Source organism: Denticeps clupeoides, chromosome 3 (genome assembly GCF_900700375.1).
Source record: "Denticeps clupeoides chromosome 3, fDenClu1.1, whole genome shotgun sequence".
NCBI classification, from domain to species: domain Eukaryota; kingdom Metazoa; phylum Chordata; class Actinopteri; order Clupeiformes; family Denticipitidae; genus Denticeps; species Denticeps clupeoides.
This window is the reverse complement of record NC_041709.1, coordinates 6747247-6758664: the sequence shown is the minus strand read 5'-3', so window position 1 is coordinate 6758664 and position 11418 is coordinate 6747247. Positions and strand designations below refer to the sequence as shown.

Sequence of the window (11418 nt, the reverse complement as noted above, 5' to 3'; positions counted from 1 at the left end):
ATTCAAAATAAAACCGTATGCATTAAGAACATCCCAGTACGAACCTTACTCTTGAAATATCCAGTCTTTTAATGGGGTGTAAACGGAGCACAACTGAGCCAAAACAGATCATATTTTAGTAGCCCTTGTTCGCGTGAACAGGGATTTGTACATGTTTGCACGGCTATTTTGGAGCGCACCGCCGCAGTAAACGCAGCCTGCGCCCTGTCACGTGACGCGCGTCGGGGGCGCGCCGGCGTCGGCGTCGGCGGCGCGCCTGTTACTACGCTGACAGGTTCCGCGGCACGGACGGGCAGCGGCGTGGGTGCGGGGTGGCTCAGTGAAACAGGTAGGGCTTCCCCCTGTCATCCGCGCACCGGTTCCTCCGCCCGTGGCCGCGTACGGGCTGGAAAATGGTCGAAATAGCGGACTGCGCGGGTTGCGAGCGTGTAATGGTGGACATCCCTGTATTTCCACGCAGAATGACCACCGAGCGCGTCGTGCACTCGATTCGTCACGAGATGGACGTGCAGTCAGTTATTTATTCTCAGCAGATTGTCTTTTTAAAGCTCGTTTTTTTTTTGTTGTTGTTGAAAATTTGCTCTCGGGGTGGGAGAAGCCAGGAGAAGGCGGCGAGGAACAGGATGGAACTGGTCTCTCCTCACAATGGGGCTCTAGCTGTTAGCATGCTAACCCGCACCACGGGAAACGCCGGCCTGGTCCACACAACCGAGAAGACGCCCGGTTAATGGCGCTCGTCTCTGCCGGTGCGTCCGGTCCTCCGGGCGGGACGCCGAGAGGGACGCGACGTGCTTCAGATTAAAACGTGTCGTGCGTCAGACTGGGGTTTTAAATCGCTGCTGAAGGAATACTTGGCGGTGGCAGCGATCACATGATGATGATGATGATGATGATGATGATTACACTGTAATTATGGCCATTCGCTCGAGGACAACGCTGTTTAATGCCGTTTTCTGTGCGCTTCCGCGGCGTTGTATACAGGGCAGGATGTCACCACAGCTGCACCCTTTTCCAGGCCTGCTTCTGTTGTCAACCCAAATCAGTGTCGCACGCAAGGCGACAGCTAAGCAGCGGCTGGATGGATGGGATTGTACGCGCATGGCTGTGTGTTTTTACGTTGTTCGCGTTGTAAAGTCGCTCTGGATGAGGGCGTCTGCGTTTTTACGCAGTGAACACGACGATTCCATCATAATACTGCGCATTTTAAAGGATTGTTGTCTACAGTGTGATATCTAGTAACTGTAAAAAAAAAAAAAAAAAAAAAAAAAAAAAATATATATATATATATATATATATATATATATATATATATATATATACACACACACACACAAATATAATAAAATAAAATTGCATATTTTGAAGTTACTGCTGTATGGGTAAAATTTGCCTGTCTCACACACACATTTTAGTGCTCAGCCTTGATGCATTATTATCATTATGTTGGTATCACATTAACATTTTCTTTTTCCAGCATTAACTGCAATGACGTACATTTTCCCTTCGAGTAGAAGGTCTTGGACGAGTCTCTACGTGATGCACGGGACATTTTTATAACACAAGTTACTTTATGCCCATAATTAGCTACTACCCAGTACTAGTGTCTTACTACTGGGTAGTTCAATATAACGTTATATGACAAAATCCATTCAAGCAGTTTGAAAACTAGTCTCACTTGTTAAAACCAACTTTCACAATAAAATTCTGTGACTTCTGTAAGAATTCAGACCAAATTTTGGCACCAAATATTTCACTGTATAGTGGGTGTCAAAACGGTGCAACACTTCAATAAAATAATGTTTTATAATAATAATTTGCTAATAAAAATATTGATACATTGTTTAATTTCAATTGTTATCAATGTTCTTAAACAGTAGATCAAGTAAAAGTGCAAATATCACAGACTTTCCAGAGAATTACCCTCTTGAATTTGCAGATCACACGTGCATATAACATTGTAATTACATGTTATGCCAGTGATTTCACAATGTATTATGGTGAGTGCATCTTTGACAGTGGCACAGTGAGAGCATTTTCTGGAATGTGCTGAATTGGGTAACCTGAAATAGTTTGGAATTAGCATTTGCTTTGTTCCATACATTAGCATAATTTTGAAATTGTCCTGACTACGAAAACTCTGAAGCTTCCATCTCCTGCTGAGTTTGCATGTGATGCATTACATACGTTATACAGAATACGCTCACAGGCCACGTTTTATAAATCCTGGTGCGTTTATTATAGTGCCTCTGGCACTTTATCAAATATTCAGTTAATAATTCATCCCGCACTATACACTTCATTAATAGCTGAAGAAATGACCTTGGCAGAAGTGCTCTTGTCCGGTTAGTGACAAGAACATGGACTCATCAGATCCATGTAATATCTTGTAGTCAAAACGACCCGATTGGTGCAAAATTCCTCTAAAGTATATACATCATTATGAATGTTTGTTTCACTTTTTCTTGCTTCCACTGCTTTTAAAGCGTTTCTGTTTGTCGTTATAGCCAGGTCATGTCTTTAAAGATGGAGATGGATGTCAGTGGAGCGTCCAGGGCACCCATATCCGTTCTACCTGCTGCAGAGGTCACGGTCACACTGACCCCAGAGGCCGACAAGCCACGCTGCTCCAGCACGCCCTGCTCGCCCGTCAAAAGTACTGTCTCAGGATACCAGATCCTGCACATGAACTCCAATTACTTAGTAGGCTTCACCACGGGCGAGGAGCTTCTGAAGCTGGCCCACAAGTGGTCCACCCCTGAGAAGCCCACCTCAGAGGCCTTGTCGAGCCCCGCGAAAAAGCCCCTTGATTTGGGCTTGCACCGGGCCTCGCGCGTCTTCAAAGCCAAGAGCCGCTACTACCAGCCATATGACATCCCAGCGGTCAACGGCAGGAGGCGGAGGCGCATGCCCAGCTCAGGGGACAGCTACCTCAGGTCGGCCGCAGGGGAGCCCAGCAAGGCCCTGCATGGGCCCCTGCCCCTGTGCCTGCTAACGGGTAAGAGGGCGCAGTCCAAGTCTCTGGACTACCTCAACCTGGACAAGATGAGCCTGAAAGAGCCGGCAGACACGGAGGTGCTGCAGTACCAGCTCCAGCACCTCACCCTGCGAGGGGAGCGCGTCTTCACCAGGAACAAGACATGAAGCTGCGCCCCACAGGCAGGGGAAGGCGGGCCTGGCCTCGCTACCCACGTCCACTATTTCCGCCATCACTTCTTCTTTTAATGAGACTCTCGTTGCCATCGTTCTTGGTTTATGAACTGTTTGACCCAGAAGGCTCGGATAAATACTAATCAACCTGTGAAACTAAAACGCTACATTAACATATTTAAAGAGGTTCTTTTAGGAGAAAAATAATGTCTGTTGATGTTTAGCAATAAACGGGATCCATAATTACAACTGGTGTGGGTGTGTGTGAGGCAGTCTTATACCTTTTAAAATAATTATTGGCTATGGGTGGATTTAAAATTGTTTTTCTTTCTGAGAACGTTGTGCACTGCGCTCAGTTGCACTGGCAGAGATTTTGAAGCTGAGTTAGCTTTTTTTTTTTTTTAATTCAGTTAAAAAAAACCCTACTACTTTTAGGTTTAGGATTTTGCATTAGCGCAGAAGTGAGTTTACTGTAATTTTAATGTGTGTTACGTGACAAGGTATTTCTTTTTGAAATGTGTAATGCTGACTGTTATGCAATGGAAGATTTGTTGAGGAGAGACTTATCTCTGGAGAGTCCCGAGGCGAGATCAGCTACCCTCACGCAGACGCAATCGCAATCCTGCACAGCGTTTCGTTTAGGAATGCCGAATATTTGTCTGGATGATGATGATATTATTTTACTCCAAGGTCTATATGAGCTCATCTTTACTGGTCGTTGTCCTTTTTTATTTGATAAATTAAGTCCTTACACATTACATACCTAATGATGCACACTGATGTGCATTGCTGTAGAAACCAAAGGATGAGCCCTATAGTTGCCCTGGGAAAACTTGATGTACTTTATGTAGTTCAGACTGCATATAACACCAGACAATCATTGCCAAGGGTCTGTGCCCAGCTGTTGATAGGAATATATCGAGATGTAAAGCCAAGTATAATCCAAGTTTACCAGGCTTGTTTAATACAACGGATAATCCCGGTTTTGTTGCATAGAATTTAATTTCAATCAAAATCTCACTTCATCGTTGTGTGAGAGGCTGCTGTGCTCTGTTTTATTGTGTTCTGTAATGCAGAGGTGGGGAATGAAACAGGATTTCTACCGTCACAATTGGTAAAATTTCCTCTGGTTTATAGTAATAGTTCCAAAACGCACACTTGTTCACAAACCTTGCACTGTGGACAGTAAAGTCTTTAAAGTCAAACTCCTCATTTAACTGAACTGAAATAGGACAAATTTTTAATCAAAAGTTAAATGTGTCTTCAGTACAGTATTGGAACCTGTATCGTATTTTGACCCTGTTTTTCTGAATGTCATGCCTACATGATGATATTGGTAGTGTGTCCTAAGCATAGAAGTTGTTCACTGGAGAAGTAGTGCACTGTCCTCAACACTGACTATGGCTTGTTTGCAGTGGGTGGTGTGTCATTGTATGCTATGTTGCAGCTTTCACACAATTCTGTCCCCAGTGTTGCTAATATAATAATCTACATGTATGTGTCTGGATTAATAAAAGGGAACTGACTCTCAGGACAAAGTCTGCTGGGGGGTGGGATGGGAGCAAATAGCACGACTTTACTGAGGGCCAATGGAGAACATGTTTACCGTTTTTACTGCAAGGAGACTAGGGGCGTTTATATTATGCTTGTATCACATTAACCGGTCTGTCATATTATAACCTGATGTTAGTTTAGCTTTATTACCAGTATGGGTGAGGCCGAGATGTGTCTGCATGGAGGTTATTAAGGCATTAGAAATTCACTGTGGATATCAAACTTCTACACATCCTGTATGAAATCTCAGAATTTAATAGCAGAAAGAATGAAATCAAAGAAATCAATCCCTGACATATGAATAATTGTCTTCAGCTTTGACTATGAAAATTGTCTTCAGCTTTGACAACAATGAAAGAGAAATGCAACAACGAAGCATTTTAGGTCCAAAAGCATCTGCCACTGATTAATGGTTATGCAAATATTTTTAAATACATATTTCATTTCATGTTATCCTTGAGATGATTTGTCAAGACTTTTGTCTTTTTATCCATAAATTCGAACACTTAGACCTTTGACGTCCACTGTATGCCCCAGGTTACAGTGCCTTCTGCGACACATAACATTTTTTTTTCTGTTTACCTGTTATTTGGCAATTTATGTAAAACTTGTCCTTTGTCTTTCTCTTTATGTCATGGAATTATTTATTTAGAGGTATAAGTGAAGTATACATTAATCTTAATTAATCTCTTGTAATTTAATGTTGTTTCAGTTTCTTTTTTTAACTTGTCGGAATGTCCTGCCATGCATTTTAATGTATTATGTTTTATGATAATACACTGGACATTGTTAATAAAACATGAAGCTAATGTTTGGTCGCTGGTGTAGACTGACAGTCTATCAAAGTTACAAATCAAATGCACAGTAAAAAAAATAAAAATACCGGTTAAGGAAGCGGCTCTGTAATCAGAAGGTTGCCGGTTCGAATCCTGACCTGCCAAGGTGCCACTGAGCAAAGCACCGTCCCCACACACGGCTCCCCGGGCGCCTGTCATGGCTGCCCACTGCTCACCAAGGGTGATGGTTAAAAGCAGAGGACACATTTCGTTGTGTCACCATGTGCTGTGCTGCATTTTTTCCACAATGACTTAATTTTCACTTTTTTCACTTTCATAGACTAAAATTAACAAATGACATATTTTAATATTATTAAAATTTATTTTAAAAGCTATCTTTTGTGGCAATTATAGCTGCAAGTTGCTGCAAGGAGCTCTATGAGCTTGCCACATCTCACCACTGCCCATTCTTCCTGGCATTACTGCTCCAGCTCCTTCATGTTAAGTTTGCCGAAGACCATGAAAATGAAATGAGTGGGTGGCTATTCTTTCTCTTTGCAGTTCTTATTACTGACCACCAGATGGTAATAAAACCATTTTTGTGCTCATACTGCACCTGGTGAGGTAAAATTGAAAAGTGAGAGTGAAGGGGTTGTTATTGTGAAACACTGCAAACACTACTTTTAACCCATCAATGTTAGTGAGCAGCCATAAAAGGCATCTGGGAAGCAGCTGCGTGAACCCACAACCTTCAAATTTCGGTCCGCTTCCTTACTTTCTAGGCCACCACTGCCCCTACAGGTCAACTGTGAGAAGTGGCATTCGAACCCATGCTTCCAGGGCCCGGTTTTTAAAAAGGTTTAATCCCGATAAAATTGATCCGGATTTAGTAATCCTTTTTTTGCGATCCGTGATCACGTAATCCATCTTACTTTTAAGCCAGTTTTTCAAAGCAACATCGAATTGGATCAATCTGATCCGGATAGGAACTGTTCGGGATCACCAAATCTGGATAACCAGTCCTCAAACAGGATAGGAAATCACAATGTAGAACTATAGATATGTAAAGAACAACAAGTACAATAGCCAGTGTGGGGTCAATATAAGTTTATTTTAAATGAAAACACACACATAAAAACAAGAAAAACCCCACCCCATCCTCTTCCAGCAGTCCGCTCATCTGAGACCTACAACACAAACACTGCACATTGAGGATATTTATAACAAGTTTCAAATATAGATGTATTGCATTTAAAAAAAGACCTAATGACAAATACTCCACAATAATTTCAGACCTCCCCATCTGATGTGGAGAGACCATCTTGTCTGAGCGTAGGCTTTAGGAGGCAGATCTCAAGTATGGCCTTGGTTTGCTGCAGTACGGTCAGAGACGAAGCTGTGCTTCTGCCCTTTCACTCTCTTTTTGCAGAAGTGCCTTGTAATCATCATCTTTGTTTGATGAAGGGCGCTTCAAGCCTTTTCCTCTGAGATCCTGTGGCAACTACCACTGGCTCAACCAAAGAGGATCCAACTTCTTCCTCAGGAACAGAGCTGAGATTCAATATAAATACGCTCTCTGGATCAGCCTCAGGAGGAACGGGGAGATTCTCCTCCTCCTCCTCAATCCAAGGCTCGCCATCCCCTACAACACCTTGAATACCATGGAGAGCTTGCGACTTCTCACCTCCAATGATGTTGAGGACCACATCTGTGTAAACTCCCCTCTTAAAGGGCTTGTTGCCTGTTTGTGGGTTTTTGGCTTCAGCATGGTCATTTGTTGCCCTGGCCTTAAGATTCTGCCACCAAAATGCCAGGTTTTGTCCACCGCCACCACCACCCAGGAGAGGATACCATCAAAGGGTGTATGTTGAACGTACCAAGCCACTGAAGCAATACACCACTGAGGAGCTGTATATACGGTTTCGCTTTGGGAAGGCTGATATAGAGTACCTTGTGAACCTTCCGGATGGTATGTGCGGACAATGATGTGCGGACAATGATGCACCTGAGCCCCTTGGAGCAAACAGGATGTGCAACAAGGGACACAAGAGTTAGACACTATTTCTGATTTGGATTTGTTTTGGATTTCAAAAATCAGTGATTGCCATTCTTTGCATTTTTTGGTTATTCTGTAATCATTGCATGTATCACTAATAAATATTCTAAAAACCATAATATTTTCGATTGTGATATATATATCACACACACACACACACACACACACACTTTCTACTTGGCTGTAGGCCTATACTGGAGGGCTGAATACGTTAAAGACTACCTTATCACTGTAGCCTGATGGATGAACAAATAAAATTAAAACCTTATGAATAAATAGGATATCTTGATATCTGCATGATCCAAATCTAGTATTATTTGATACATTTTTAAAGTTTTCATTACATTTTGGGCATGAAATCCACGCTGAATCCACCCTTCTGATGGGATGAGTTTAATCCAGATTTTTTTGGATCAAAGTGACTGTATTTTTGTAATGTTTCTCAGCCCTGTTAGAAGTTTGATAAGATTGTGTTGTATTATTGTAGACAAGAGACTTTAGAAAATGCAGTGAGTATATAAAGAATATAGAGGTTTGGCATGATCCGTGACGTTGGACGATAGAAAAAACACTCTTGAACTCTGGTTGCTCGACTCAATCATTCAGTATATGACATCTCGGAAAGAAGTAAATATGCTGCCACCTTATCAAACACGAAGGCTGAGATCTCACCTCAACTGACCCACAAAGCTCTGTTCAAGAATGTTTTTATGACATAAAATTATAAAAATAATCATTGATTTTTAAAATTAATTTAGCTAATTCTCTGCTTCATTTCATACCGTTTACCAAAGGGATGACTCTAGTAGTATTTGTAGTTTGTTAGAGCTGGAGAGTTACAAGAAAGCATTTGCAAGAAAGCATTCTTGTAACTGACATATTTGCACATAACATGCACATAGAATTTACATTTACATTTTTACGGCATTTGGCAGACGCCCTTATCCAGAGCGACTTACAACGTGCTTTCAAGTTACCATCGATGAAGAGATCAATTCCGGTTCACTAGGACCCCAACTATGAATACATCTATTTTATTCACTCTGTTGTAGATTCTGTACACAAAGTTCGACAACAAGAAAATTACAATTTAATCTAAATATTCTTTAAAGAGGAAGGTCTTGAGCTGTCGTTTGAAGGTGCTCAGTGACTGAGCTGTTCTGACCTCGAGGGGAAGTTCATTCCACCACCGAGGGGCCAAGACGGAGAAGAGTCTAGATGAGTGTCTTCCTTTTACCTTCAGAGATGGAGGGACCAGGCGAGCAGTACTGGAGGCTCGGAGTAGACGAGGTGCAGTGCGAGGTGTAATAAGGGCTGTGAGGTAGGATGGTGCTACTCCATGTTTGGCTTTGTAGGCCAGCATCAGTATTTTGAACCTGATGTGTGCAGCTACTGGGAGCCAGTGGAGGGAAGGTAGCAGAGGGGCGGTATGGGAGAATTTGGGAAGGTTGAAGATCAGTTGTACAGCTGTATTTTGTATTAGTTGTAGAGGTCGGATGGTACATAATGGTAGACCAGCTAGAAGGGAGTTACAGTAGTCCAGTCGTGAGATTACTAAGGACTGAACCAGTAGTTGGGTGGCCTGGGTTGACAGATAAGGGCGGATTCGTCTGATATTGTAGAGAAGGAATCTACATGAGCGGGAAAGATTGCTGATGTGAGTTGAGAAGGCGAGTTGGTTGTCTATTGTTACCGCAAGGTTGCGGGCTGTCACATTCCTTAATATTTACTTTTTCCAGACTCATCAGACGCCTTCATCCAGAGTGTCTTACAGTCAGTAGTTACAGGACAGTCCCCCTGTTGCTCAGAGACACAATGGTAGTACGTGGGGTTTGCTACTAGCAGCCTTCCCTCTGCGTGATGCAATGATGTAATGAAACCAAACGCAAGGCACAATATCTAAATCAGTGAAAAGATGATTTTGTTTCGTCCGGTGTGTCCATCATGGGTCTTGTGCATTGCATTTCCAGGTAGCGCTGGCCTCAGTGTACTGCACACTACAAAACAATGTAAATTGTTCCCTACATCAGGTTTATACTTCAAACCTGCACAAAACCCACTCCATATGTTTCAGTACTGAACATAAATATAACCTAAAGAAAACGGTGTTACTACAAATCAAAATAAAAATGAAATATCTGTCCTATTTTATTCTTATTGACTTTTTGTCAATTGACCTTTGTGAATAAGCCAAGCCTTTTGGCACACTATGAAAGTCAAATGAAGGGCACGCTAGTGTAACTAAAACGGAATGTGTGCAGACACAGGTCTCGGAACTGGTCCCAGTTAAACAGATGGTATTTGCAGTGAAAATAACAAATATCTGATAACTCTTATCTGATAACAGGTCAGGTGTGGTTACCTATAGGTAGCATTTTAGGATTTTGACAAAATTAATCAAATGCAAACCCACAAAAGGCAATCAGCTGGGTTTGTTGAATGGAAAAGTGCAGAAAAATGAATCTAATGCAAGATAAACCTGCTGCCAGTTTTCCATGGACATGCTGAGAATCTTACTGGATATGCATTGTGTAGTTTAAAGTCAGTCTGTGTATGACTTTACTTTTCAGAACATGAAATCTGAAATTTGTCCTGGTTAAGAATCCTCTTGATTCTCAATGTCAGAGATGTGGCAGAACATGTTGGATGGTGCTTGGCATGGCCATTGTTTTCACAGTAAATATTTTTGCCAGAACTGGATTATAACTGTACCCTTGACAGGGTAACCCAGATAAAATGAAACAGTGAGACCAATGCCCATTTCCTAAATGTGTACACATACTTGTGAAAGAGAAGCTAGGACCAACTCACCCCACCCCTCTTTCTTTCAGGCTGGATGTTTTTAGGTTTAGTTCTAATTAGCTGCTTGACTAGGATCAGTAAAAGTCTTCATTAGTGCATAGGTCAAAGAATGTAAAACAATGGAAGGTTCTTCAGTTCAAGACCCTTGTCAAAACAGGACATGACTCAAAATAACAGAGATGCCACACTCTATTCCAACAATACAGTCATTATTAAGCCTTAGGACGCCTGGTCCATCGCTCATTCCACCTCTGTCTGCTCCCCAAGCCCCCCTGAAAAAAAAATCCCTTGAGGGGAACCCTCACTTCAGGACAAGGATCAGCATCACCATCTGGTTCATGGGGGCACACAGTCTGAAAGACAGGATAGGTTAAGAGAAAGGAAAAAAAGACAGGTAAAGGATAAGAGAATCGGGATGCTGATGTCGTCCCTGGGAGCTGAGACTGGGTACATCACAAGCCAGGGCAACCGTCCCATTATCTCCCATTAATTACTTAATTTAAAATTTACTTGTAGTAAAAGTTACTTAGTTACTATCAACTACACTAGTCGTTTTTATTGAACATTTAGGTGGTATAATGTGCAAACTATGTTCACACCACCCCATGAAAATCTTTTAAGCACAGTTAAGTACCAAATTGTGAATTGTATGGTTCAACTCAAACATTTCAACTGACAAATGAGCACACTGACTGCTGATATAAAAATTGAAATAAAGCACCCTGCCCCACTGAATACTACAGCCTTAGGCTGCAAAGCTCTTGTTTAGTTTGAACAATGTAGTATACGGAATACACAGGCAAAAAACCTATACGTGCATCCGGAAAGTATTAACAGCACATCACTTTTTCCATGTTATGTTGCAACCTTATTCCAAAATGGATTAAATATTTTTTTCCTCATTGTTTTCTACACACAACGCCCCATAATGACAAAGTGAAAAAAGTTTAATTGAGGTTTTGGCAAATTTATTAAAAATAAAACACTGAGAATGCACATATACATAACTATTACCAGCCTTTGCATGAAACTCAGAATTGAGCTCAGGTGCATCCTGTGTCCCCTGATCATCCTTGAGATGTT

The 11418-nt window shown here is 41.8% G+C and overlaps 1 protein-coding gene across 1 annotated transcript; it reads left to right on the top strand.

Moving 5' to 3' along the window:
* The first annotated feature begins 211 nt into the window (after nucleotides 1–211).
* macir (macrophage immunometabolism regulator) lies at nucleotides 212–5515 on the top strand. The gene is made up of 2 exons (XM_028973524.1): nucleotides 212–328; nucleotides 2505–5515. Exon 2 carries the CDS (start codon nucleotides 2512–2514, stop codon nucleotides 3139–3141), a length of 630 nt encoding a protein of 209 aa, XP_028829357.1. The 5' UTR covers nucleotides 212–328; nucleotides 2505–2511; the 3' UTR covers nucleotides 3142–5515.
* Nucleotides 5516–11418: the final 5903 nt, after the last annotated feature.